Source organism: Geotrypetes seraphini, chromosome 17, assembly GCF_902459505.1.
Source record: "Geotrypetes seraphini chromosome 17, aGeoSer1.1, whole genome shotgun sequence".
NCBI classification, from domain to species: domain Eukaryota; kingdom Metazoa; phylum Chordata; class Amphibia; order Gymnophiona; family Dermophiidae; genus Geotrypetes; species Geotrypetes seraphini.
The window spans coordinates 17,756,771-17,783,756 of record NC_047100.1 but is presented as its reverse complement, the minus strand read 5'-3'; the positions used below and the strand labels follow the sequence as shown (position 1 = coordinate 17,783,756).

Here is a 26,986-nt window from a genome sequence, read left to right as displayed (position 1 = left end):
CCAGCAACAACTTTAAACAGTTGTGAACAGGACCCGATGGAGCACGCTCATACCCGCAGTTCCTTTTTCTCTGTAATCAGATAAGAAGGAAAGTGGACTTGGTACGTGGCACGCTGCAATATAATGCTTTCCCTGAAGAAAGGGCAGAAACAAACTCTGCCTTACAGGTAAGAAAAACGAAGGTCACTTCACTCTGATTCTAAAGCTCCCTAAGAACCATAACGTGCCAAACAGTCTGAAGTTCTTAATGGTATGTTATTTGTGACGATAACCAATTCATATTTAATATCCACATAATGATAAATCTATAAACACTGTGTAGTAAAGATAAGTCCTAGGGTGTTTGGGTAATCCAAAGTTTGAATGTTGAAAGTTTTCCAGCAGAAAAATACTTGCTGACTCGTACTGAATAATTACCTCCTTCCTATGATACAAAGTTCCTGAGCTGTAAGGAATTTGAGAAAGCAGAATAAACCCCTTGAATGTGGCTTCAGATCAAGAGTTCTCTAGTTCTTACTTGAGACAATGCTGTTCTTGTGTTTTGGTTTTTTCCTTTATCACAATGTCCAGGTTCCCACAAGGGTATCACAATTCACCCAGGTGGCTGTCCAATTGAAGACTGGCGTCAGAGCTTTGCTCTCAAGAGACAAAATAGTTTTTGGACCAGGGCCTGGGACTGGATTATTCCAGGTGGCAGAGGCTATTACTGCATACATGCTGCACTCTCTTTGCCCTCAATAAAGCATGCCATACCATGAGATATGCTCTGACCCAAATCACTTTTACTGAGGGTCTCAGTCAGTTGCATGGGGTAGAAACAGTGGAGGCCTCAACTATTTACATCATCATTCCTCGACTTCATAATGCCCATTCTTCTCACTCCTGATTATGACATAGGCATTGGGCGAATGGCTTGGTCCATGATGGTCCTTGGGAGGTTAGGTATCCGTTCAAAGCTTTCAATTGTAGCTTGCTGCTAGATACAAATTATTCTCTCCTAGCCTTAGGATAGTGCTGAGGATTGCGCTGCTGTAGTAGACTTCTCAGGATGACCAGATGTAAAAGAAATGAGGGACTTGGCTTTCCCCTTCCTCCTTCAGTCTGGAAGCAGGGTGATTTGGGTAACATTTATACACACTGTACAAATCTCAAGAATCTCTGTAGCTTTATTATGTTCACTGGTTTAGCAAGCACAGTTATCCTGAAGGATGTGTCTTCAGTGTCAGGGATTTAGCTGGAGGGCTCTTCCTTAGATAATTGTTAGGGCCAAAGGGCTAGAGCTAATACACAAAGTTTAAATCTGGTCTCTATTTTGGATGTTTTCTCCAGATTTCATTCTCCTCCTATTTTTAGTATTTCTACCAGTAGGAATCTGACACTCCCATTTCCTCTTATTAGGACATGATCTTTGAGATCACCATATTATACTTTCTCTTAGGTACCAATGATGTAATACAATTGGGTGGAGCCCGAGAGATTTTTTTCTATGCATATTGTGCACAGTCCCACAGGTTCCAGCAACAGTTTTCTTGCAGCAAGCTTCTTTTTGGTTGGAATAGAAAAGTCTTAGGTGATCATAATCTCTTCATGTTCCATAATTCTCTTACGGTCTCTTAAGTGCAACATGGCATACGGCATTTAGTATGCCCCTAAGTTTGCAGCCATTTCTGATTCAAGCATGAGGTGGGTACATATGAGATATAGAGGTTCATTTTCAAAGCACTTAGACATACAAAGTATCATAGGTTTCTAAGGGGCAAATTCTATAAACGGAATCCTACTGCTGTCTAACCAGCCAATCGGGATGCACATTTTTGAGTTATTTTAAATCACCCCAAGGCAAGGTGTCTACATTGTAGGTGTTTTTGCGAGCCTAGGGAGTCGTGTAGGGCTGCTTAAGCTCGCCTAAAGCTTAGGTGTGGTTTCAGCCGAACATAAGTTTAGGGGGCCCTAGGCATATCCCTAGGGCCACGATAGAAACCTGAAATGTAGGCTAGCAAAAATGCTGGTCTACATTTCAAATAGACCTGGCCATTGAGCCAATCATGGCAAGGAATCTCCCTGCCATGATAGCTTTAGCGGCTGCAGCAAGGAACCCATCCCCCTCACAAAGTCAACCGGCAGGAGGGATCCCCACTCCCTCCTCCTGGAACACCCAAAGCCCCCCCACCCCCGAATGTCCTTGGTAGGAGGAGTGCTGAATTCCTCCTGCCACCACACCCTGATACTTCCCCGGCAGAAGGGATGCCCACTCCCACCTGCCGCCACTACCTCCCCCTGGAAGATCACCAGCAGGAGGGATGCATAGTCCTTCCTGCCGAAATCCCTCTTGAAAATAGGCTCCCACCACTATATAAGATGCCCATGTGCAATTATCAAAAGCCACTTAGGCAGCTGAGACTGGGTGTCCTATACAGAATCCAGCCCTAAATATTTAAGTGCTTTGAAAATGCACCTCATACTCTCAAAGTTATACATATCTTTAAAGAAGAAAAAAAATTACAGATGCACATGAAGCAGAAACAGTCCATTTCAGAAATGACTATTTACTCAGAATCATTTTTATATTAAAGCTTAGTGCACCATAGCTAAATGACTTGCTTGGACTTGACTGGTTGGTTGTTGGGGAAGCATCATGTATCAATTTCCTCATTCCTTTGAAGACTGTATTTATTTCCTAGGTAAATAAAGAAAATAAACTAAACCAGCATAAGCATGGATTAAACTGTTTTACATTCAACAGAAGAGAAACCCACCAGTTCCACAGGATTGGAGAAGCCAAAGAAAACTGTGGATGAGATGTTCCTGAAGTAGGTCTTTATTCAATCAACAAGGTCCGTGTTTCGACAAACACATCTTCTTCAGGGGTCCTACTTTATTTCCACATACGTTTCACTCAAATACTTTAACAATTTTCACATTCATTTCATTCATTCACCATCATTCAAAGCTTTCATACTCATACTAAGAAGATGTGTTTGTTGAAACACAGATCATGTTGGGTCCTCATTTTATGCATATGTGGATTTTTATTGGATTTGCATTGATTGAATAAAGACCTGCCATCAGGAACATCTTGTCCACAGTTTTCTTTGGCTTACTGCTTTACATTCAACAGAAGCCAGTATAGTATTTGTTCAACTCTAACTAGAAAACTGTAGTCATGAAATAAAAACTGTCATACCCCATAATTTAGTATTTACATATTTACATTTATTAACTGCCCAAAATCTTGAGCCAAGAAAAAAATACAATCACAAAATATAAATACAGTAGAGAACAACATAACCAATTAACCTCCTCTTTTAAAAATCAGTGCTAGCGGCTGCTGCTGAGTTAACTGCCCCAAAGCCCATAGGGATTTATAGGGCTTCAGGGCTTTTGCCACGCGGCTTGCTTTGGAATAGAGGATTTAAATCTTTTTTTATAATCTACACACAAGTTTAGTAAAGAGAAATAATCCCAACAATATGGATTTTGATGAAACTGTGTATGCTGAATTTTACATGACCCAACCTAATTGGATTGTCAGCTCTGACAGAAATTAAATTGAAAAAACAGAGAATGACTTTAGATGGTGGTTGATGAAACACGTTTGCTTGTTGACTATCGAGCCATTTATTGAGTTAGTTTGCACACAAAAACAAGCACATCCATCGCACTGATTAGCAATTCTATTTTATCTACTTTAGTTTCAATGTTGCTACAATTACGCATACATAGCTTAAAGAACTTTAAATAACTCTCAAAATTTAATTTTTTGTTAGTTTTGCAATTTTATAATTTCAACTAGTATTTAAGCCCGTTACATTAATGGGTGCTAAAATAGATGTGTGTGTCTGTCTTTCTTTCTTTTTCTCTCTGCTTGGCTGCTTTCTGTCTGTCTTTCTTTCTCTTTCTTCAGCTGTCCACCACCACCCCTTGCCTGCTCCCCCTGTCCAGCAGCAGCCCTTCTCCCTTCCTTTTACCTCCGCCCCCCCCCACTAACAACAACTCTTCCCTGTTCCCCCTGTCCAGCAGTGGTCCTTCTCCCTTCCTTTTACCTCCCCCTCTGTCTAACAGCACCTCTTCCCTGCTCCCCACAGCACCCCTTACCTGCTTCCCCTGTCCAGCTTTTGGCTTCCTGATCGTTCGTGTCTGCCCTCCTCTTCAAAAAAGCCTACTGAGGATCGCGGCCAGCTGTAGCAAACCTCGCAGGCACGTTCCTTCTGACGTGATCCGGTGCGTCAGAGGGAACATGCTACTGAGGTGCAAAGCGGCCTGCGAGGTTCGCTACTGCCAGCCACTATCCTCAGTAGGCTTTTTTGAAGAGGAGGGCAGACAGAAGAGTCGTTTTGGTGGACTGAATGGAGGACTGCCGCTCGATGCCTGGAGGAGCTGGAGAGCAGGGAGGTCTGTGCTTTACAATTGCTCTGCCAGTAGCACGCATGCGCACTCCTACCTGCCACAGACATACGGATCACGCAGGTAGGAGTGCGCATGCGCGCTTAGTGGGTTCAATTATAATGTGCCACAAAAAACATTTGCTCCATTTAGTGTGCCGTGAAAAACATTTGCTCCGTTTAGTATGCCAAAACTAAAAGAGTTTCAGAGGCACTGTTCTAGTGAGACAGAGACACCGAAACGCAGCACTTGCCCGATACAAAAGCATCACTACACCAAGAGATCAGCATTAAGATTTGCAAAGATGCACACCAGACATAGCTTTGGGCACACCTGAACAGCCCAACAGCTACTTTTCCATGAACACACAAAACATAGATTTATATCTTACAACCAGCTGCAGCTCTGCGAAAGCTGCCCAAGTGCCATGGTGAAATAGGAAGGGAATAAGTGAAGAGCTCAGGAGAGAGGGCACAAGCAATAAAGTGATGGGTGATGAGAGGTGCAAGGAGATAATAATAAATAATAATAATAACTTTATTCTTCTATACCGCCATAATCTTGCGACTTCTAGGCAGTTTACAACTGAAGAAAGCTGGACAATCAGCGATTTACAGTATACAGATAGAGAAATTACAGTATACAGAATCTTAGAAATGCAGCAATTACAGTATACAGTTTGTTTAGAAATTCAGAGAGGTCCTTTTTGATAAAGTGGTGAATGACATAAATACTGTTTGTTTAGAATTTTTTCAGGGGGGACATATTTGGTAAAAGAAAAAGGAAAAAGAGAGGTGTAGTTGAAGTTTAGTTGACATATTTGTCGAATAAGGCAGTTTTTATGGTTTTTCTAAATAGGAGCTAGGAGGTAAAGGGATAAGAAGGGGTGAAGGAATGAAAGCGAGAAAGGGATGGGGCAAAATTATTTGACAGAATGTTTCAGCCCCGCAGACGAGGTTGTTTTCTTAAGAACATAAGAACATAAGAAGTTGCCTCCGCTGAGGCAGACCAGAGGTCCATCTCGCCCAGCGGTCCGCTCCCGCGGCGGCCCATCAGGCCCATTGCCTGAGCAATGGTCCCAGACTATCCCTATAACCTACAGCTACTCTTATCTGTACCCTTCAATTCCTTTATCCTCTAGGAACCTATCCAAACCTTCTTTGAAGCCTTGTAACGTGCTCCGGCCTATCACAGCCTCCGGGAGCGCGTTCCATGTGTCCACCAGTGGTCTCAAAACTCACGGCCCCGGGGACCACATATTTTGAAGCCCTCGGTATGTTTCTCATAATCACAAAAGTGATTATGATCATATGTTTCTTGATCATATGTCTCGTTAGCTATAAATGACACTATTATTATTAAGACTTAGCCAAAAGGAAAGATTTAGAAGCTATAAAGAGTTTTACCTCATGCAAAAAGTGTCATTTCTTTAATAAGACATTAATTATTTCTTTAATAAGACATTAATTATTTCTTTAATAAGACATTAATTATTTCTTTAATAAGACATTAATTATTGTTTTTTTCCCCCCAAGTACCTACAAATGTGGCCCTGCAAAGGGTTGGAGAGCTCTGCTTTACAGGCCGACTTTCCTGCAGTCCCTCCAACCCTTCCCCAAGGCGGACTCCCGGCTCACCGTGTGGGACTGCAGGCTCTGGCTCGCCTCGATCACCGCCGTCAGCGGCACCGTGTCGTCCAGCAACACCTTCCCGGCCGGCGGCTTCTCCATGAACGACATCCCCGGCCGCAGCTGTCAACGAGCGGAGGGCGAGAAAAAGCGCGTCCCGGACGAGTTTGGGCCGGGGAGAAGGGCCGAGTGCCGGGCGCTGCTACTCCCGCCGAGTCTCCATCCGCCCGGTTGCCACATTCGGCGCTGCGACCGCCCGACCGGAGGAGAACGAGCGCCAAGCTGCGGGCGCATGCGCGGTGGAAAACAGCGCGAGCGGTCGGCGGGCGACGCTTCCGCTTCCGCTGGCACTGGGGCGGCCAGTGTTCTGACTTCTGCTGTGAACGAGTGGAGAGCTGTTGGCCCGGCTCCTAGCAGTGTTGTTTAAAGTAATTGGGCAAAGTACTTATTAAGTAAAGGTAAATGCATAAGCTTGATACTTAAATTAAAAAAAAAATAAATAAATATATATTTTTTTTAATATTATAAATTTATAATATTTATAATATATAATATTATAAATACATATAATGAAAAACAAATTAAAAATGTACTTCAAGTAAAAGAAATACCACAACTGCAATGACTGTTCGTGAAGAATTGCTATCAGTTTCATTTCTGCTTTAAAGTGGCACAACAACTCATCTAACCGGTTCAAGCACTGGCAACTCCACTGTGCTTAGAGTCGCTACACCAAAATTTAAGATGAAATGACCCACTGTTGGCATGACAAGGTTTCCAATAGCAAAATACGGTCGCAAGCGCCCTGAAGTTAATAGTTCAAATTCCACACTTCTTGTGGTGCTGGGCACGTCATTTAATCCTCCACTGCCCCAGGTACATGAGACAGACTCTGAGCCTGCCGGGACAGATAAGGAAAAATACTTGAGTACCTGATAGTGTACCAAAATATTGTAAAACTACATCTTGTCCAAGCGGTACATAAAAACTCCATTCCCAAGTTTTGCTGTTTCATTTGGTTTACTGTGGAATTGTCATTGGCATCTCCCACTTTTACCTGCAAGCATCAAATGGAACTAGGTAAAAAATGGCAAAATTAAGTTAAAAAATGTTATCCTGTACTTCTTTACAAGTATCAAAACTTTTACTTAACCCTTTAATTGGCAGATGGTGCAACTTGATGCAGAACGAGAGCAACAGCAACCATCTGCCAATTAAAGGGTTAAGTAAAAGTTTTGATACTTGTAAAGAAGTACAGGTTAACATTTTTTTATTTTTACTTAACTAATAATTTTGCCAGTTTTTACTTAGTTACATTTGATGCTTGCAATTAAAAGTAAAAATGGAAGATGCAGATCTCCCATAAGAGCCATAGAAACGCATGGTTTCTGAGCAACAATGCCAAATAAAGTGTTAAGTACAATAATTAGTTATATTTACTTACTTACTATACAATACTGGGTCCTAGAACACAGGCCTAGCATTTTCACCTGGCATACACTGCAGAATAAGGTGGAGCACTAGAATCACGGCCCTAGGGCCGATTCATAGGGTTATGGCACCCCACCCTAACATTTCTTCCCTTCTCTTTCCAGACCTAGTCCAATATTGTTCCCTCTGTTCTCTCCCTTCCTCTCTTCTCCTTCCCCTGCTGCCCTCTACACATTACCTTGCTTGTCTGTGGCAACAGTATGCACAGCAGGCTGCTTTCTGCCAGCTCTAGGTTTTCCCTCTGCCACAACTGGTGCATGAACATAAGAATTGCTGCTGCTAGGTCAGACCAGTGGTCCATCGTGCCCAGCAGTCCACTCACGCGGCGGCCCTTAGGTCAAAGACTAATGCCCTGATACTAGCCTTACCTGCGTACATTCTGGCTCAGCAGGAACTTGTCTAACTTTGTCTTGAATCTCTGGAGGGTGTTTTCCCCTATAACAGCCTCCGGAAGAGCGTTCCAGTTTTCCACCACTCTCTGGGTGAAGAACTTCCTTATGTTTGTACAGAATCTATCCCCTTTTAACTTTAGAGCGTGCCCTCTCGTTCTCTCTACCTTGGAGGGTGAACAACCTGTCTTTATCTACTAAGTCTATTCCCTTCATTATCTTGAATGTTTCAATCATGTCCCCTCTCAGTCTCCTCTTTTCAAGGGAGATGAGGCCCAGTTTCTCTAATCTCTCACTGTACGGCAACTCCTCCAGCCCCTTAACCAATTTAGTCGCTCTTCTCTGGATCCTTTCGAGTAGCACTGTGTCCTTCTTCATGTACAGCGACCAGTGCTGGATGCAGTATTCCAGTTGAAGGCATACCATGCCCAGTACAGCGGCATGATAACCTTCTCTGATCTGTTCGTGATCCCCTTCTTAATCATTCCTAGCACTTTTTACCGCCACCGCACATTGCACGGACAGATTCATCGACTTGTCGACCAGTACTCCCAAGTCTCTTTCCTGGGGGTTCTCTCCATGTACCACACCGGACATCCTGTATAAGATTTTGGTAACGACATGCATCACCTTACACTTATCCATGTTAAACCTCATTTGCCATGTCGTGGCCCATTTCTTGAGCGTGTTTATGTCATGTTGCAGGTCCTCGGAATCCTCCTGTATCTTCACTACTCTGACTAACTTTGTATCATCTGCAAATTTAATCACCTTACTCGTCATACCAATTTCCAGGTTGTTTATAAATATGTTGAAAAGCATGGGTCCAAGCACCAAACCCTACGGCACTCCACTCTTGATGCTTTTCCAGTCCGAGTACTGTCCATTTACTCCCTCTCCGTTTTCTATCCGCCAGCCAGTTTTTAATCCACGTGAGTACATCATCCTCGATTCCATGGCTTGCAATTTTTCAAAGTAGTCGTTCATGCGGAACCTTGTCGAACACTTTCTGAAAATCCAGATATAGAATGTCAACTGGGTCACCCCTGTCTATCTGCCCATTTACTCCCTCGAAGAAGTGCAGCAAGTTCGTCAAGCAAGACCTTCCTTTGCTGAAGCTGTGCTGGCTGATCCTCATCAGATCGTGTCTGTCAAGGTGATCAATGATGCGGTCCTTTATTAGCACCTCTACCATCTTTCCCGGTACCAAAGTCAGATTCACCGGTCTGTAGTTTCCTGGATCTCCCCTCGAACCTTTCTTGAAGTTTTAGGAAAAGAGGTGGAAGAGAAGAAACCTAGAATATCATTCAAAGAAATTGAGAGAAACAGGCTCAAATGATCACCAATCAGGAAGTAGCAGGGCCCGATCCGTTCAATATACATTTTTAATGGATATATGCTGTGTCTATATCTTTATCCTTTGGATTGATTTTTCTAAATTTGGCATTTTAATTTAAATTGATTTTATCATTTATTTAATATTTAAATATATAACTGAAATACATAAAGCCTACAAGTATCATTACCCTTGATGCAGCTAATTTGGCAGATGTTCAGTATTCTGTTATCATCTTTGTATCAATAAAATATTTTTATACAGAGGTCTGTTTATTTATTTTGTATGCACTTCATTTTCCCCCAACAGAAGGGGAAAAAACCACACAAAAAAAAATACAAAATATTTTTTATGGCTATGGCTAAAGAAAAACATCAAGGTCTGCCACCATCAATTCTCTCTTCTGACTGTAAAAATTAGAAGTTTGGAATTTAAACTATAGAAAAGTAGAGAAAATAACCAAACAAGATGGTCCAGTCCAATCAAGCAGGGACTCTTTTCTTATTCTTTATGACTCTGTACAGCACTGCATAAGTCTGGTAGCGCTATAGAAATAATTAATAGTAGTAGTCATCTTTAATAAATATAGTGTTCATCAATAACAGTCTGTGGCACAGAATTAGGGCTCAACTTGGCCATATTTCAGCAATGGTGCTTGTATCAGGAGTCACAAATTCTAAAAAAAAGTGTCACTAGTAAAATCATGCTGATCAGTCAAGCCAGACTACTGCTCACAGCCAACATGCAGACCCAATGTAGAAAACTTGACCCTCATACATTACCTAGAAACATGCACCAGAGACAGGAATCAAAATGGTGTACTGCTGGGTTTTTATTCTTTCACCCACCTATTAGTTGTAGAACTAAGCATGTATCACATCAGAGCTCTAAAAAGCTGAACTTATTTACATCACTTGAGGTCCACTTCAGACAGATACTTGTGCCATGCTCAGATCTCAGGAGCCCTTGTATTTTGGCAGGGCTACTTTAACCAAACCCTGCACAACCATCTTCCCACTCTCCCTCACAGCGCACGAGACTGAGATGTGAGCCATGGACCTCTTCAGAGTTTTTACCTCTGCTGCAGCCCACACTTCCTCTCCTGGATACAAAGGGGCTAAGAACTGGATTTCCTGAGACACCAATATACACCCCTTTCCAGGCATTTTAGTACCCAACACTGCTGATATAAGCCCGTTGATTAAGACACCGTGAACAATCGTCCTTTCAAATACTGTGGTTTTTGCATACTCTTCATCTAGATGCAGTGGGTTGCTGTCCCCTGTTAACGTAGAAAAAGTTTCAATATCACTCTGTGTAAAGACTTTGCTGAGTTCTGCTCTGTCTCCAATCTGCACCTGCAAGCACCGAAGAGGTACTGGTCTGGAAAGCAAAGCAGAAACTGGTCCTCTTCTCAGTAGCTGTTGTCCTAGCGCTATCCTGGCCCACATTTCTCATTCCTGGTGCTTTGAGTGAGCAAGAACAGCTCAGTCCAAGGCCAGTTCTCTGCTGTTGCCAGCTAAGGCAAGCAGAAACGGGGATGTCTGAAAAGAAAAATTTAAAAACAAATGAAAATGCCACATTGTCAAAAGGCTAATATGCTGACTCGTAGAGGCAAAATGACAGAGAAATTAACATTTCGATAAAAAGAGAAATGCCTGAAAGTTATTATATTTATTTTAAAAATTTATCAACCACTTATTCCTCTGCTGCCTTAGCTCTCTCTAGGAGCACATTCTGTTTGTGTACTACACCGTATACAGATCAGGCATATTTGTTACCACCTTTATATAGGACCCCTGAGGAAGATCGAAACATGGACCATGTCGGGTCCCATATTGCTATAATTGGTTTATTACTGTTCAGAAAACTCAGTAATCCTGACCTATTTTCTTCTTCTGGGAAAACAAAACTGCACCGTCAACTTAGTCAGGATGATTGCAAACTACGGAGGGGCAGCTTGGCCAGCTCTCTGACAGGAAAGCAGCTACTTCCCTTATCAAACAGTATACACAGTGGTGTCGGACAACTGACATGGCAGCCATCTGGAGAAACTACAAATCTGGTTCGAATGAGAAACCAATCGCTTGGACAGTCTGCTCCATCTCTGACTGCTGGCGTGAAGGAACTGAGTCTCCCTAGAAGAGGAAGTTTTTGTCATACTAGTAACCGAAAAAGCTTGATTGTGACATCTAGCACATCTCCAACATTACCCCGACCACATTCTCCTCAACATGGGCATGCAGGTAGTAGTCCTTTGGATAGCCCACGGAATTTCTCTCCTAATGCTCCTGCTCACTTTTCTTTTGTTCCTGCCCGAAGCCATGGTCACCGAGCAGACAGGTGGAGACTGAGACATTGACTTTTGGCTACAGTACAGTACATCTAATTTGTTTAGTTTTCATTTAAAATTTTTCTTAGAATTCTAATGTTTAACTGTTTTCTCATTCCATTCTATTCATATGCCGTCCTCTACCTTTTCTTTTCTCCTCACTTCTAATGTTTATTTTTCTTTCTACATTTCTATATTTGATTTAATTCTTAAAATTATTTTCTATTTAATTAGTTTCTTTCTATTATATTATTATTTTGGATTTGTACGTTTTGTTTTTAACAGTATATTATTGAAAGTTCTACGTATTCTTGTTAGGATGCTTTATATCTCATTTCCTCTATTTTTATTTTCCTATCTACTATTTGCTAATTTGTTTGTCCTTAGGTACTTTAGTTAGATTGTGAGCCTTCGGGACAGTAAGGGAATTTCAAAGTACCAATTCTTTATTTATTTATCTTATTTTATTGTATCCTTTAATGTATTTTTCTCTGTAAACCGCTTAGAACTTAACGGATTTAGCGGTATATAAGAAATAAATTACATTACATTACATTTATTTGTACGCAACAATTTGTTTATAATAAATTTTGCCTGCATCTTATACACCTGTCTGCAGTCTTTTTCTTTATCATTTTTTTACTGTTGGATCCTCTTTTTTGTCTTTGAAAGTTACATAAAACAGTCTCAGTTATCTCTCATGGTAAGAGTGCCCAAACTCAGTCAAGTTTTGGGGATTTCACAGTGAAAGATCTCATGCATATCTGTATGCTTTGCATATGCAGCCTCCACTGTATGCATTTAGATCTCATGCATATTCGTGGTAATAATCCTGAAAACCGATTGGGTTTGCCTGATCACCTTAAGACAAGGGTGCCTAATCTTCCTATCCCAATAAGGGGCAGGGGGTGGGGGTAGAGGAAGCAGAAGAGAGGTTGCAGTTCTGTGACCTTGGGCAAGTCACTGACCCCTCCAATGCCCCACGTACAAAACGTAATGAACCCACTAGAGACAGAGAAAGTACCTGCATATAATGTGTACAGCACTGCGTATGTTTCGTAATGCTATAGAAATTATTTTTTTGTGTAATAATTTTTATTAGCAAGTGCAACACAGAGTGTACAGAAATCCAACAGTACAAGGCCCGGAATAGGTACAAATAGTAGTAGTAGTAAGTTTCAGAGGGAATTTCAATTTTGATGATTTTGAACTAGCAGCTATGACACCTGGAGCCACTTCCTTTTGCCCTGCAGCTGTTCTGCCATAAATGCTTGTCGTAATAAAAGAAACCCAACATGGGAAGAGTGCAAAATACTCTAGTAGAAAAATCTCCCCAACCTAGTTCTAGACAGTATAGCAGTGGACAGAACCTTAACTAACTAATCAATAATCAATTCAAACAAATCAAAATCAATACTTAAATATTTAGTGTAAAGGGCAGGTACTCAGTTTTCACGGCCTTCCTCAGGAAACTCCCTCAAAGCACAGCTGCCACAATAGTACACCCAAAAGGGGTATCACCTGTGAAACATCCCAGGACAAAAATATCTTGCACATAACATTTTTATGAGGCCAATATTTAATGCATATATGCGAGCTGGTACATTTGTTTTTCACAGACATGTGCACTGTGAACCCAGTGTTACCTCTACAGCCAGTTATTACTTCTATCACAGAAAAAACTGGTAGCAAATCTCAAAAACTGAAATTAAACCCTCTCGACTAACCCTTCTACGCTGCTAAGGACCTGGTGGAAATTTCTCAAGTTGTGCCTGTATTAAAATCCTGTTTACTTCTGTGCATTGCAGAGGAGTACTTGATGGCTTCATTAGGTTTCAATTTAATGTAATACAAGTTGACTGGGATTGCTAGCATGGAATTTTGCCACTATCTGGGTTTCTGCCACATACTTGTGGCCTGGACTGGCCACTGTTGGAAACAGAAAGCTGGGCTGGATGAACCATTGGTCTGACCAATAAGGAAATATTTTTTCACTCAGAGAATAGTTTAAGCTCTGGAATGCGTTGCCAGAGGATGTGGTGAGAGTGGTTAATGTAGCTAGTTTTAAAAATGGTTTGGACAAGATCCTGGAGGAAAAGTCCATAGTCTTCTATTGAGAAAGACATGGGGAAAGCCACTGCTTGCCCTGGATCGGTGGCATGGAATGCTTCTACTGTTTGGGTTTTTGCCAGGTACTTGCGACCTGGATTGGCCTCCGTGAAGACGGGATACTGGGCTAGACGGACCATCGCTCTGACCCAGTAGAGCTATTCTTACATTGTTACGGCTGCCATGGTGAATCCCTTTCTGCATTGCGTGACCAATAATATATGCACAGAATATGGACTTTTCCTCCAGGATCTTGTCCAAACCATTTTTAAAACTAGCTACATTAACCACTCTCACCACATCCTCTGGCACAGAATGCCCATTAACTGCACAGTTCTGCCCACAGTAACTTTCCGCATCATCCTCCAAATCTGAGATACTGAATTCACAAGGCACTTAATAAGGTTTGATCTTTCAGTTTCAAGTTGAAAGCAGCAGATTAAGAGTATGAGGAAGCTTTACCTGCAGCACTCGGAAGGCACACTTATGATTCTGATAGGATCCCAGCAGTGTCAGAGCACTCCACAGTTTGACAAGGCCACTGCAAAGGAAGTCCAAACAAATATTAGGTGGTTTCGAGGACAGTTTTGAAACTCCTCACTTCGCAAAGTATGCGGGTAGGAGTCTGAGCTTGTGGAAAGTATGTATCGCTAAATACAATCTCCACATATACTTTACCTCCTCCAACCTAATCTCACCCAATTTTAAGAGAGGTGGTTTTACATATGTATAGGCTTCTGATCTCTTTTTTAAACTCAATGTGAATTACAGTACAAATATAACCTACCTAAACAACCGCCTCATCCAAACCACCTCTACCAGGCATAGAAAAACACACACCCCATTCACTTACCCCCCCAATCAAAGAAGTAAAACGGAAAAAACTATACAACGGACTACTGGCCACTCAGGCAGCGAAGATAGACAACCAAGTCTCCAACCTATTGACAACAACCCCAGACTACAAGATGTTCAGAAAGGAAATAAAAACTATACTCTTCAAGAAATCCCTTAATAAAGCTTAATACCATGATAAAGCTTAACCCCCCTCTTACCATCCCCTCCCTAACCCCAGATCCTACTTTTCCCTCTCTTGGAAACCTCTGATCTAACGTTGTAACCCTTCTTCCATAACTCTTTTTGTAATCCGCTTTGAACCGAAAGGTAATGGCGGAATAGAAATCTGTAATGTAATGTAATCTTCAATCCCTTCATTTTTTTTCAGCCTATATCCAAAATGCAAAGACCCTCTTATCACTGAGTTTTGAGGCCAGATATAATGCTAGACATTCCGCTACCATGCTGTATACAATCTGTCCAGATTATTGTATTAGGGAGCCATAGTGGCCAGCACATGAATAAGCAGGCAACCCTGGCTGCTCAGCCTCCAAGTTACCCATAGCTGCAATGGATACCACTTATTGTAAATGCCACCAGGAATGCACTGGGGAGGATGATGGTACTGTTACTGCTCAAAGTTAGGCTTAACACAGAAAGAACCAGAAAAGGCAGCAAAATAAGAGACCATGAGGCCTATTCAATCTGCCCAGTCTCAACAATCTCTTCTTCTCCCCAAACTTTCTTGAATTCTGATCTATTCTCAGATTTCCATCACCTCTTTATTTATTTATTCCATTTTCTATACCATTCTCCCAAGGGAGCTCAGACCTGTTTACATGAATTTATTCAGGTACTCAAGCATTTTCCCGTCTCTCCCGGTGGGCTTACAATCTATCTAATGTACCTGGGGCAATGGGGGGGGGATTAAGTGACTTGCCCAGGCTCACAACCTTGACTTGAACCCACAACCTCAGGGGGCTGAAGCTGTAGCTTTAACCACTGCGCCAAGATGCTCCAAGCATCTACTACCCTTATGTTATATTGTAGTTCCTGAACACTGACTTACTATAAAGCACAGAAGGACCCAACTGGAGTTCCACTAGACAGGGAAGCACTGCTCTGAAAAACTATGTGGGGTAACGGGAAAGGATGTGTCAACCAATACAGTACTTTGACTAATTAAATACCCCCGATGCCTTTTAATGATCATTAAGTATGCAAACAGTAACAAAGTACAGGTTCTCTGCTGTAGCTCTATCTACTACTTATCATTTCTGTAGCGCTGCTAAATGTATGCAGCGCTGTACCAAGTAACAATATTTTGTAATGATTTCAAATCATTAAAGGACCATCTATTTTATTGGGATGCATGAATAGAGCAGAGGTTCCCAACATGCGGTGCACATACCCTAAGGGGTACGTGTTTGTTAATTTTTAAAATTTTATTAGGTATTTATATACCGCCTATCAAGGTTATCTAAGTGGATTACAATCAGGTACTCAAGCATTTTCCTATGTGTACTGGTGGCAGGGGTAAGTGAGAGTCGGGCAGAGTGGCTGGGGGCGGTTGGGATGTGCGAATGAGAGAGAGAACATAAGAACAGCCATACTGGGAAACAGGTACTTGGCAAGATCCCAAGGAGTAAAACATATTTTATGCTGCTTATCCTAGAAATAAGCAGTGGATTTCCTCAAGCCATCTCAATAATGGCCCATGGTCTTCTCTTTTAAGAAATTATCCAAACTTTTTTTAAACCCTTCTAAGCTAACTGATTTCACCACATTCTCAGGCAACAAATTTCAGAGTTTAATTACACATTGAGTAAAGAAATATTTTCTCTGGTTTGTTTCAAATCTACTACTTAATAGCTTCATTGGATGCCTCCTTGTCCTAGAATTTTTGGAAAGAGTAAACAAGCGATTCACACCGACCCTTTTCAAGGTCTCTCTTTGCCTTCCTTATTAGCACCTTGCATTTAACTTGCCTAGTGTACTGTCAAATGTATCTTTATTGTAAACCACTTCGAACTTCACGGTATAGCGGTATATAAGAAATAAATTATTATTATTTCCTTGTATTGTTTACAATTCTTTTCAGTCAAATCCTTCTTCTACTTTCTGAAGGATGAGTGCAGGTGAGATGCGTGAGTAGAGAGATAAGGGCAGAGTGGTTGAGGGCAGGTGGGATATGTGTGAGAGAACTTGTCCATAGTGACCAATCAGATTTCATGTTTCATTTTCCCTATGAAACTGTATTGGTCACTAATGGCAACTTTTGTGGAGATCTTCCTTTTCACCTGTTCTTATAAATAGGCCCTAAGTGAAAATCATCAAGTTTCCTGGCGGAATACAGAAGTAGATTGCCATGCCTTTCTTCTGTGTAGTATAAATTCGATGTTGTCGCCATTGTCGCATCAAACGCAATCCTCCGCCTCCAAAATGGGCGGTACATCTGACACATCCGCTGAAACCTGTCCACCTTGGGAGGCCCTGTTGATAGTGAAACTACTGACGGCATTTCTTTCAGCTTCACAGATGCTCGCAAGCCCATGTGCCATCACTGCTTGAAGGGTACTCGGTTAAAAATTTTTTTGATCTAGGGGGTACTTGGCTTAAAGAAGATGAGAAATACTGGGTTAGAGCAGCAGACTGAGAACAAGAGAAGCCAGGGTTCAAATCCCACTACAAAAGGGCCTCAAATTAATAGGATGTTAGAAAACCCGGTAGTCTTGGCATATGATACTATTTTATTTGGAACAACTATTACTTTACGGGAGGAGAAAGACCTTGGAAAATTTAAAACTGAGTTAAAAACTTTCCTTTTTAAAGATGCCTTTTCTACATAATTTTATACTTCATGAATTATATTTATTTGGTTAAACCTGTTTTAACTATATTCCTTTTGTATTTTCCCTCAATGTTTCTTCTTTACTTTAAAATTGTATTTCATCCCTCCTTTCGCCTTGTTTAACAATGTTCAAATTTAGAGTATTTTAGCCATTATTTAAATTGTATGTATTGTAATGTATTGCATTGTTATTGTTCTTCGTTTTTACATTGTAAATTTTAAATGTACATCGTTTAGAATATCCGATTAAGCGATTTATCAAGTCCCATAATAAACTTGAAACTTGAGGGCAAGAAGTCAAATTTCGTCAAATAACAACAAACTTTTGTTTATTTTAACTGGAATAGCAATACAACAAATAACATACAATTGGAAAAAATATGACAGGTTAAATTACAATTTCTGGTGGAATTCTGTATGTCATATGTACAAAATGGAACTCACCATTGCAACGCAAAAAGGTTATGTGAGTAAATTTCAGAAAGTCTGGGGACCGTTAACAGATTTTTGCAATGAATGATTAACTTTTCCCATGATAAGATATTTGATTAGAGGGGAAAAGGGGTGGGATTTTATTTCTGATTATTACATAATATATCAATATTTGAATGAATTCACAATAAAGATGATTTTATGTATTATTGAATTGGGAGGGAGGGAGGGATGGGGGATTATTATATTCAATAAGAATGATATAAATTTAGATTTCTTACATAATATTTTAACATTATAGAATACTAATTTTCTAATGAAATGTTAAATTTGATGCTAATATGCGAGTTAATCAAGTGTGTATCTTTAAGTTTTATATGAGTTTATTTGATACACTTGTTGTAACATACAAAAATGAATAAAGAATTATAAAAAAAAAAAAAAAGGGTAAAATCTATTTCTTACCGATTAGAAATTCTTAGTATTGCAGACAAGCTCTTTTCATCAAATGTCAAGACATCGAATGGCAAAGCTGCTCCAACCTGCACAGAACAACATTACAGCATCTCAGTTAGAAAGCACAATCAATTGTGCACAGTTACTACAAATTAAATAATTAGATTAGAGGCTGACCGAAACTGCTTTTTTTTCGATTTCAGCCAAACCTGCATACCTCAAGTTTGATTAAATCACTGCATCTTTTATTGATCATGACTGGAGTTGCCATTCAACATATTACTAAGAATTGGAAAGACCACAGTAGACTTAATTTTAATTTTTGGTGGAATTCGTTATGTCATGTATATAAAATAGAAAGATCTTTAGCGGTAAATTCTGGAACTTATAAAAATTTTATTAAAATTTGGGAGCCATTAACATCCTTTTGTAATGATTAAACACCATTTTTATGTTGAATATACACCACTTATTCTAGGGAGGGGGAGGGTTTATATCGTAGGGTATATTTATCTATAAGTACTAATGGGGTTTGAGAGTGGGGGGAGGGATGCTTATATGATTACAAAATATATTGGTAAGATTTTCAAGTGGTGTGTTAATTGTTGTTTTGAGATGTGTACACTTGATGAAAGTTTGAAAATGAATAAAGATTTAAAAAAAAATAAAATAAAATAAAAAATCACTGCATCTTTATTTAACAAAGCCCGGAAATTCTTTAAAATTACACAAATAGTATCCAAGTCAGAACATATACTATAATAATTTAAATAATGAAAGATCATATTTTACCTCCAAGCAAAATAGCCTCTGCACACATAGACCTCAGCTAATGAAAACAAACAAAAGCCACAGTGCTTTTATAATGGCTGACTTTGTACCACATTTGGAGTGACAGCTAGTGTCATATCTCCACAGGGAGGCTAATCCTTATCTGCCCAAATTTACAAAGACTTAAATTCCTGCTAAATATTTGTATCAAAAGCATTTAGAGCACTCTTTTTACTATATGACCTACTATGCAAAGTCATAACTACATTACTTGCAATTGCATTATACAAAAAACAGAATGCAAAGAGTAACCCCCTCAGTCTACCTGACAATCCCTGGTGGTCTAGTGGTACATCCAGGGCAGGAGTGATCCCCAGTCACTCTTGCCTATTTCAGCCCTACTCTCAAAATGGCTGTTGTGATCTCTTGCAGCAGTCTCACAAGATTATCACTAGAAATCATGGCAGCCATTTTGAGGGTAGAATCAGCATGGAATGGAGCAATTGGTGATCACCTAAAGATGAGCAAGGGATAGAGAGAGAGAAAGAAGGAAAGAGAGTGAGCTAGTTCATCTACTAGTAGCATCTATTATATGTTTGTTTTGTTTTTAAATAAGAAGTTTGATCCAGCAGGGTCAGAGATGCTGGGAAGGGAAGGGTGCAGTACATCCACTGATAGAGGTAAAACATAGTGGCCATTCTTAGGGTCAACATTTATCAGGTCCAGACAACAGGTTTAATTTACTGACAGGCTTTCTAGGCCTGGTCCCAAAGAATTCTGGTTGCAAGACACCAGGGCAGTCCTCGAGTTACAGATGCCCAACTTAAGTACGGCTCATATTTAAGAAAGCGATTAAGGCTTCATTTGATTTCATTGAGAAGTATTTCCAGTGGCAAAGACTCCTACACTTCTGAAGCTGATTCAGGAATGATGATGACCACATGGTTGCGAATGCTGTATCTTAGAGAGAACACTGGTGGGGGCAGTTGGCCCTTTTGTCAGCTGGGAGAAGAGATAAATAGCAAGAATTTTAAAATCTGCAAGTTCTGAATTACATACACATCCGACTTAAGAACAACTTTAAAAATGTAACTCTTTCTTATCCCGGAGACTGCCTGTACTAGAGGTACCACAGCGGACCACTATCGCAATGAGGGCTCGGAGAAGAAAAACAAATGCTGATAAGCAAGTCAGAGGTATTTGTAGGGGGAAGTAGAAGTTTGAGAATGGCATGTTGGTGAAAGGTGGAAGAGAATGGAGGCTCGAGGAGGAAATAAAGGCCATACCAACAATGTTTAAGGACGCTAAAACGTACACGGGAAACACTTCAGATGGTTCTGAATAAACTGAAGACCCAGAGACCATGAGAAAACTGCTGGGAAAAAGTAAACACAACCAAAATATTTTTAGAAACTGGAGGTTTAGTCCTCCAACTTCGGTCAGGGTCCACGTGGCAAGGCACTGCTTCTGTTTTCTACAGCTTCTGAATCTCTATTTTTACCTATAAAAATACCCAACTTTTTGTGTAATTTTTTCTTGAAATGTGAGAGCTAGTGCCATCGCTGAACAAAGCAGCCCACATCCTAAGCAAAAACAACTAGCCTGACTGCTCTAGCATTCTCAGATTTTTACATGAAATCACAACATCTGTTCTCTCAGACCCTCCTTCAGCCTATGTCAACCCAGGTCATCTCTTACCAACATATTCTTCCCCCCCCCCTCGTCAAAAGGAAATTCCCCTTTTACTCCTACCTAGCCAGTCCCAAACCTCACATGTACCACCCACCAGTCAACCTCCAGAATTCCATCTCCTCATCTTCCTCAGAAGCTTGCAATCTTACAATACTTTTTTATTGAGTTTGAAATGTGTGGTGCCAAAATTATTGGCTGTTTGCAGTCTAGCATTAGTGCAGAGATTCAGGCACTGTATGGTTCAAATGCACTAAAGATTTTTAGTGCCACAGCAGCTGTTCTCAACGCAGTATTAGTAGAAAGATTTGGATAAGGTAAAGGAAGAAAGTTAAGGAGCTTCCAGTAAGCTCAGGGGTCATCACTCCCTCCATGCCTTATGCTGTGCAGCTGTGTTTCTGAACACTTTACCTCCCCATGTAGGTCCCTCAATGCAGAAAGAATCAGCTGCTTGAAATGAGGAGCATTCAAATGAACTCCCTTCTCCTGGAATTCTCTAAAAAGATCAAAACAGATTACTAAAGACTAAAACAGTGAACACATCCTGCAATAATCAGTAAGCATAGACAGAATTACTCAAGATGCAGGTATCTTACAGTCGGATCTTCATATAGTGGTACTCAAAGACATTCTTCTGGACTAGTCTTTCGTAAGTAGCATCCTCGTGCTTCTTCTTTTCGGATATCTTGATCATGTTAAAAGCATCAAGATGATCTATAAAAGAAAAACATGCTTAGTAACAAAACACAAAGAAACTTTATGGTCTTCCCAAAGACACTTGAGCTTTAAACCAAAACAGAACAAATACGACAACAATCCTACTCAGGACATGGGAAAGGGGAGAGGCACCCAAACTCAAATCTGACCAATTTTTCTGCCTCTTTCAGCTATGCTAGCCTAAAAAGCAGACATAGCTCGGCATGGACACACACCTACACTGTGCAGTACTGATCTTTCTACCTCGTTGAAAAAAATAATAGTGAACTACATCTCACCTCCTTTTTTCCCTCCTCACTTCAGTAGTCAGTAGGTACCCATGAACACCAGAGCAAGAAATGCAAATGCTCTTCCACTCACATTGCATCAAATCAAAAATATCCCAGCCATAGAAAGTAACAGCTGCTGCTTCCAATTCTACAAGAGCTGTTATTGTGCATGTTCTTACACAAAAAGTCCTGGAATTTGTTATGTTGTGAAGTGCCAGGAACAGGTTGCCAACTTCCTTTGAACATTAACTTGCTATTTGCATCCTGACAATGTTTTAAGGTAATGTGCTAAAGCATCAATCCAACCTATGAAAAGGAGGCACTGCACAAATTACATCAGAATCTAAAATACCAGTACATCTGCTACTAGGACAACAAAATAAGCTGGACTGCTATAGATTCTTAAACCAAAAATTTGCAGTAGCAGAATCACTCACCTCAGTCATGTAAGCAAAACACATAATACAAAGTGCATAGCTAACTGAAGCTGTAGGGTTTTGTTTTGTTTTTAAAGTCATCAACTATCAAGAGCATGTTTTAAATGTAATCCTACCCTATGTTCCTGCCTGCTAGGTTGAACAGAACCTGCATATACCACTGTGTTACCACAAGACCCAGCATGCAAAAGCAGAGGAAAGGTGTTTGTAATAGAGGTCTGCACGGGAACGGGGATCGCGGGGATCCCGCGGGTCCCGCGGGGATCCCGCGGGTTCCCCCCCTGGCCCACGGGACTCCCACGGGGACGCCCCCTGGCCCACGGGACTCCCACGGGGATGCCCCCCTGACCCACGGGACTCCCACGGGGACGCCCCCTTGCCCACGGGACTCCCACGGGGATGAAAACAACCTACCTAAATTCTGGCGATGCAAGCATGCAGATTACAAGTCTGGCGTCGTGTCGGGAAATAGCCATGTTGAGCAGTGAGCTCAGCACGTACACAGATGAAAGCCTTGCTTGCTGATTGGTCCGGCGGCCCCGCCCCACCGTGCCGCCGGACCAATCAGCAAGCAAGGCTTTCATCTTTGTACGTGCTGAGCTCACTGCTCAGCATGGCTATTTCCCGACGCGGGCATTAGGCTGTTTTTTGTCATTTCGGGTGGGGGATGGCAGCGGCAGCAGCAGCCTGAAAAAGAAATCATCCTGGCCGGGTTCGGTGTCATGCTCCGGAGCTTCTACAGCCTTCCTATCTCCCTCTCCCTTCTACCTGCGGCTCTCTTCGGCAACTCAGCAGCAGCTTCTGACGTCGGGGCGTACCCTCTGCGAGTCCCGCTTGTTTCAACTTCCTTTTTCCACAAAGGTGGGACTCGTAGAGGGAAGGCCTCGATGTCGGCATCTTGTCTTGATCACCGCTGCTGACGAGTTGCTTAAGAGAGCCGCGGAGCAGGGGGGTGTTGCCAGGTGCAGGTAGAAGGGAGAGGGCCAGATGCAGGACTCGTGGGTGAGGGAGGAGAAGAGAGAGGGGAAAGAAACAAAAGGAAATATTTCATACTGGGTTGGGCCGGAGTGGAGGGAGGGTGGAAAGATTCTGGCTACAGGGTGCAGTAACAAAGGAAAAGGGGGAAAAGCTGAAAATGGAGATAGTGACACAAAGAAGAGAAAGGGTAAGCAGGACCTTCTGAATAAGGATAGAGATACAGAGGGGACATGAAGAGGAGGTGAAATAGAGACATAGAAGTAATGCTGAAAAAGTGTGTGTGGGGGGGGGAGATAAAGACATTGAAAGGGCAAATGGTGAATATGGGGTAAAGACAAGGACAGAGACAAATGAAGATTCTGAAAAAGTGGTGAGATAGGGATATAGGTGAGATGGACACAAAGAAGGGTGATGCTGGAAAATAGGTGGAATGGTAATTCTGACAGACACAGAAGGGAAATACTGGATCAAGGAGAGATGGGGCTCAGGCTGGATGGAATGAGGAGAAATGCCTTGTTGGCCCGGAACTTCCTCTCCTACGTCAGAATTGACGTCAGGGAGCGGAATGCTGGTCAGCGCGACGCTTCTGCAGGGAAAGCTTGGGACAGCGGTGGCTTGGGGACTATTCCCCGATGGCGGTGGCAGCAAACCGAGTGGCTTGGGGGAGGGCACGGAGAAAGAAAGAAAGGGGGCAGACAGAGAGACAGAAAGAAGGGGGAACAGGGAGACAGAAAGAAAAAGTTGGGGGAGAGAATGAGGTCTGGAGGAGAGGAAACATACAGGAGGCTGAAAGAAAGGAAGAAAGATTGGATGCACAGTCAGAAGAAGAAAGTGCAACCAGAGACTCATGAAATCACCAAACAGCAAAGATAGGAAAAATGATTTTATTTTCAATTTAGTGATCAAAATGTGTCTGTTTTGAGAATTTATATCTGCTGTCTATATTTTGCACTATGGCTCCCTTTTACTAAACCGCAATATTGTTTTTTAGCGCAGGGAACCTATGAGCATTGAGAGCAGCGCGAGGCATTCAGCGTAACTCCCTGTGCTAAAACCTACTATTGTGGTTTAGTAAAAAGGGAGGGGGTGTATTTGTCTATTTTTGTATTTTGTTACCGAGGTGACATTGCATAGAGTCATCTGCCTTGGGAAATGTATATGGCAGATATCTTTGTTTTGTGTTCAAAAGAAAAGGAAATGCATTTCTGGTTTTATTTCTACAGTGTTGAAGTACTTGTTGGCCCTTGCTGTGACTGGTGGGGATCCCCAAGCACCGCCAGCAGAGGACCTCCTCTAGAGATGGTCAGAACTCCCCTCCACCAAGCGCAGCAGTCGCTGGCAGCATCCATGAGCCACTGAGGTGCCAGCATCTGTGACTCAGGGACGCTACTGCTGCCTGCCAAGCTTGGCAAAAGGGACCCCAGGCCAACTGCAAAGGAAGTCCTCAGCTGACAGTTTGTGGGTTCTCATCAGCTGAGTATTTATATTTTATATTTACATTAGAGGTTCTGGTAGAAACCCATTTACAAAGTATGTATTCTTCCCAATTAATATTTCCAAATTAATAGTCTCTTTGCTTATTTGTAAATGGGTCTCTACCAGAGCCTTTAATTCAGTAGCATAATTAAATAAAATAACTATTTCTGAAGTTTATAGGGAAGGATGGTGACGGAGGGGATTCCTCGCGGGGACGGAGGGGATTCCTCGCGGGGACGGGTGGGGACGGAGGGGATTCCTCGTGGGGACGGGTGGGGACGGAGGGATTCCTCACGGGGACGGGTGGGGACGGAGGGATTCCTCACGGGGACGGGTGGGGATGGGTGGGATTTTGGCGGGGACGGGTGGGGACGGGTGGGATTTCTGTCCCCGCGCAACTCTCTAGTTTGTAATGCATTGCCCGACACCTTAAACCAGTGTTTTTCAACCTTTTTACACCTATGGACCGGCAGAAATAAAAGAAGTATTCTTTGGACCGGCATCGGTCCGTGGACCGGTGGTTGAAGAACACTGGACTAAGTCGTGGGTCAGACCCCACCCATCTGTACCCAATCTCCACCCCCAAACCCCGCCCCCATAATAGTACTAATTGCACCTTGCACGTCCCCTGCCTCATCTGGAAGCCTTCCCTCTGACTGAACGTCCGGTTCAGGCGCAGGATGCCCATAGGAGCGCTGTCCGTGACTTTGTGCACCGAATCAGTTAGGAATAGGGAGCTGGGGCTCGAAGATAACACCGCCATCGATCGCACCGTGGACCTGATGCAGGTGCTGGCCCTGTGGACCGGCCCTGGGCCGTGGACCGGTGGTTGAAGAACATTGCCTTAAAACCAGTGGTTCCCAACCCTGTCCTGGAGGAACACCAGGCCAATTGGGTTTTCAGGCTAGCCCTAATGAATATGCATGAAGCAAATTTGCATGCCTATCACTTCCATCATATGCAAATCTCCCTCATGCATATTCATTAGGGCTAGCCTGAAAACCCGATTGGCCCGGTGTTCCTCCAGGACAGGGTTGGGAATCACTGCCTTAAACAACTTGATAGGAATCTTCAAGCTCTTGAGTGTGCAAAATGAACCCCAGCGGTTGAAAGAACAGATCTGGAGTCTTCTTATTCCCTTTCCCTCTGTAGTAACCAAGTGCAATTCAGTTTAAAAAAAACCCGCTTAAACTGACTAAGAAGGCCTATTTGAAGAATAAGAGCGCAATCACAAATTTCCCAACGAACTCGCCTTCTGTTTGCATTAGATTACGACCCGTTCCCCTCCTTTCCCCAGCAAAGGGCCAAGGGGGGGGGGGGAGGGAATGGGGCTTGCATATGTTTTGTTTTTTTTTACATATCTTGTACCTGGGGCGATGAAGGATTAAGAAACTTGCTCCCAATCCCCCGAGCAGCGCTGGGATCGATCCCGCAAGCTCAGGGGGTGCCGAGGCAGCAGCAGCAGCAGCAGCTCTCCCGCCTTTCCTCCCTCCAAGAAACGAAGGGGGGGGGTGGAAACAACCCTCGAGCGCCTGAATAAATCCTTGCTAGCCTGTTCTGAGCGCCCTCGGGAGCACGGTACAGAAAAATTGAATAAATAAAGAAATCAAGTTTCACTGCTTCAGTCTGGCCGGGAAGAGAGGAATTAATCAACGCGGTCTTGGTCGAGCGCTCCCGTCCGGTCGCGGGCAGGAAGGGTCGAGCGGCTGCCCACAGGCATAACGAACCGCCCTGCAACGAGGGACAAGAAGATTAGTTCCCCCCGTGAAGGAAGGGGACGCTTTTAAGAGGAGCACCGCCGACAAGAAACCATTGAACCGGAACCCCCCCCCCCTCCCCAAAACTGTAACAACAAGGGAATATCATAGTGTCACCTGTGTGATCAGAAGTGTGCCCCCCCCAAAAAAAAAAAAAATGTGGCCACGATAACGTAAGTCTCGAGGAGAGCTGAAAAAGGTAGTAAAGAGAAACTTGCAGGAGAAAGAATTCGTGCACCTTTGTTTCCAATTCAATCAAGGGAGGGGGAGAAGGCATTCAAGTTTATTAAGTTTTTATATACCGCCTATCAAGGCTATCTAAGCCAGTGGTTCCCAACCCTGTTCTGGAGTCGGGTTTTGGGGATAGCGTTAATGAATATGCATGAGAGAGATTTGCATATAATGGAAGTGACAGGCATGCAAATCTGCTCCATGCATATTCATTAGGGCTATCTTGAAAACCTGACTGGCTGTTGGTCCTCCAGGACAGGGTTGGGAACCACTGATCTAAGCGGTTTTACAATCGGGTACTCCAGTGGTTCCCAACCCTGTCCTGGAGGAACACCAGGCCAATTGGGTTTTCAGGCTAGCCCTAATGAATATGCATGAAGCAAATTTGCATGCCTATCACTTCCATCATATGCAAAT

The 26,986-nt window shown here is 42.4% G+C and overlaps 3 protein-coding genes across 12 annotated transcripts in view; all 3 read right to left on the bottom strand.

Annotated features, from left to right (window-relative positions):
- The window catches only part of PXK (PX domain containing serine/threonine kinase like), a 106,980-nt gene extending 100,573 nt beyond the window's left edge, over nt 1-6,407 (bottom strand). For 3 of the 10 annotated variants that reach the window (XR_004537368.1, XM_033926306.1, XM_033926307.1), the window contains exon 1: nt 6,021-6,406. Coding sequence is in view for 7 of the 10 variants with exons in the window: in XM_033926306.1 (XP_033782197.1) it covers nt 6,021-6,122 (102 nt within the window). In the remaining 3 variants the exon portion in view is untranslated. Of the gene's footprint in view, nt 1-2,583; nt 2,678-5,925; nt 5,945-6,020 lie in introns of those variants that run through there. The other 7 variants (XR_004537369.1, XM_033926308.1, XM_033926304.1 and 4 more) reach the window with 6 other exon arrangements.
- Nucleotides 6,408-10,035: 3,628 nt separating this feature from the next.
- HTD2 (hydroxyacyl-thioester dehydratase type 2) lies at nt 10,036-10,715 on the bottom strand. The gene has a single exon (XM_033926614.1). The coding sequence runs from the start codon at nt 10,676-10,678 to the stop codon at nt 10,184-10,186; it is 495 nt and encodes a 164-aa protein (XP_033782505.1). The 5' UTR covers nt 10,679-10,715; the 3' UTR covers nt 10,036-10,183.
- RPP14 (ribonuclease P/MRP subunit p14) lies at nt 10,574-26,091 on the bottom strand. The gene is made up of 6 exons (XM_033926615.1): nt 25,950-26,091; nt 21,301-21,418; nt 21,116-21,200; nt 18,254-18,330; nt 14,131-14,209; nt 10,574-10,771 (listed from the first exon to the last, which is right to left on the bottom strand). Exons 2-6 carry the CDS (start codon nt 21,396-21,398, stop codon nt 10,715-10,717), a joined length of 396 nt encoding a protein of 131 aa, XP_033782506.1. The 5' UTR covers nt 21,399-21,418; nt 25,950-26,091; the 3' UTR covers nt 10,574-10,714.
- Nucleotides 26,092-26,986: the final 895 nt, after the last annotated feature.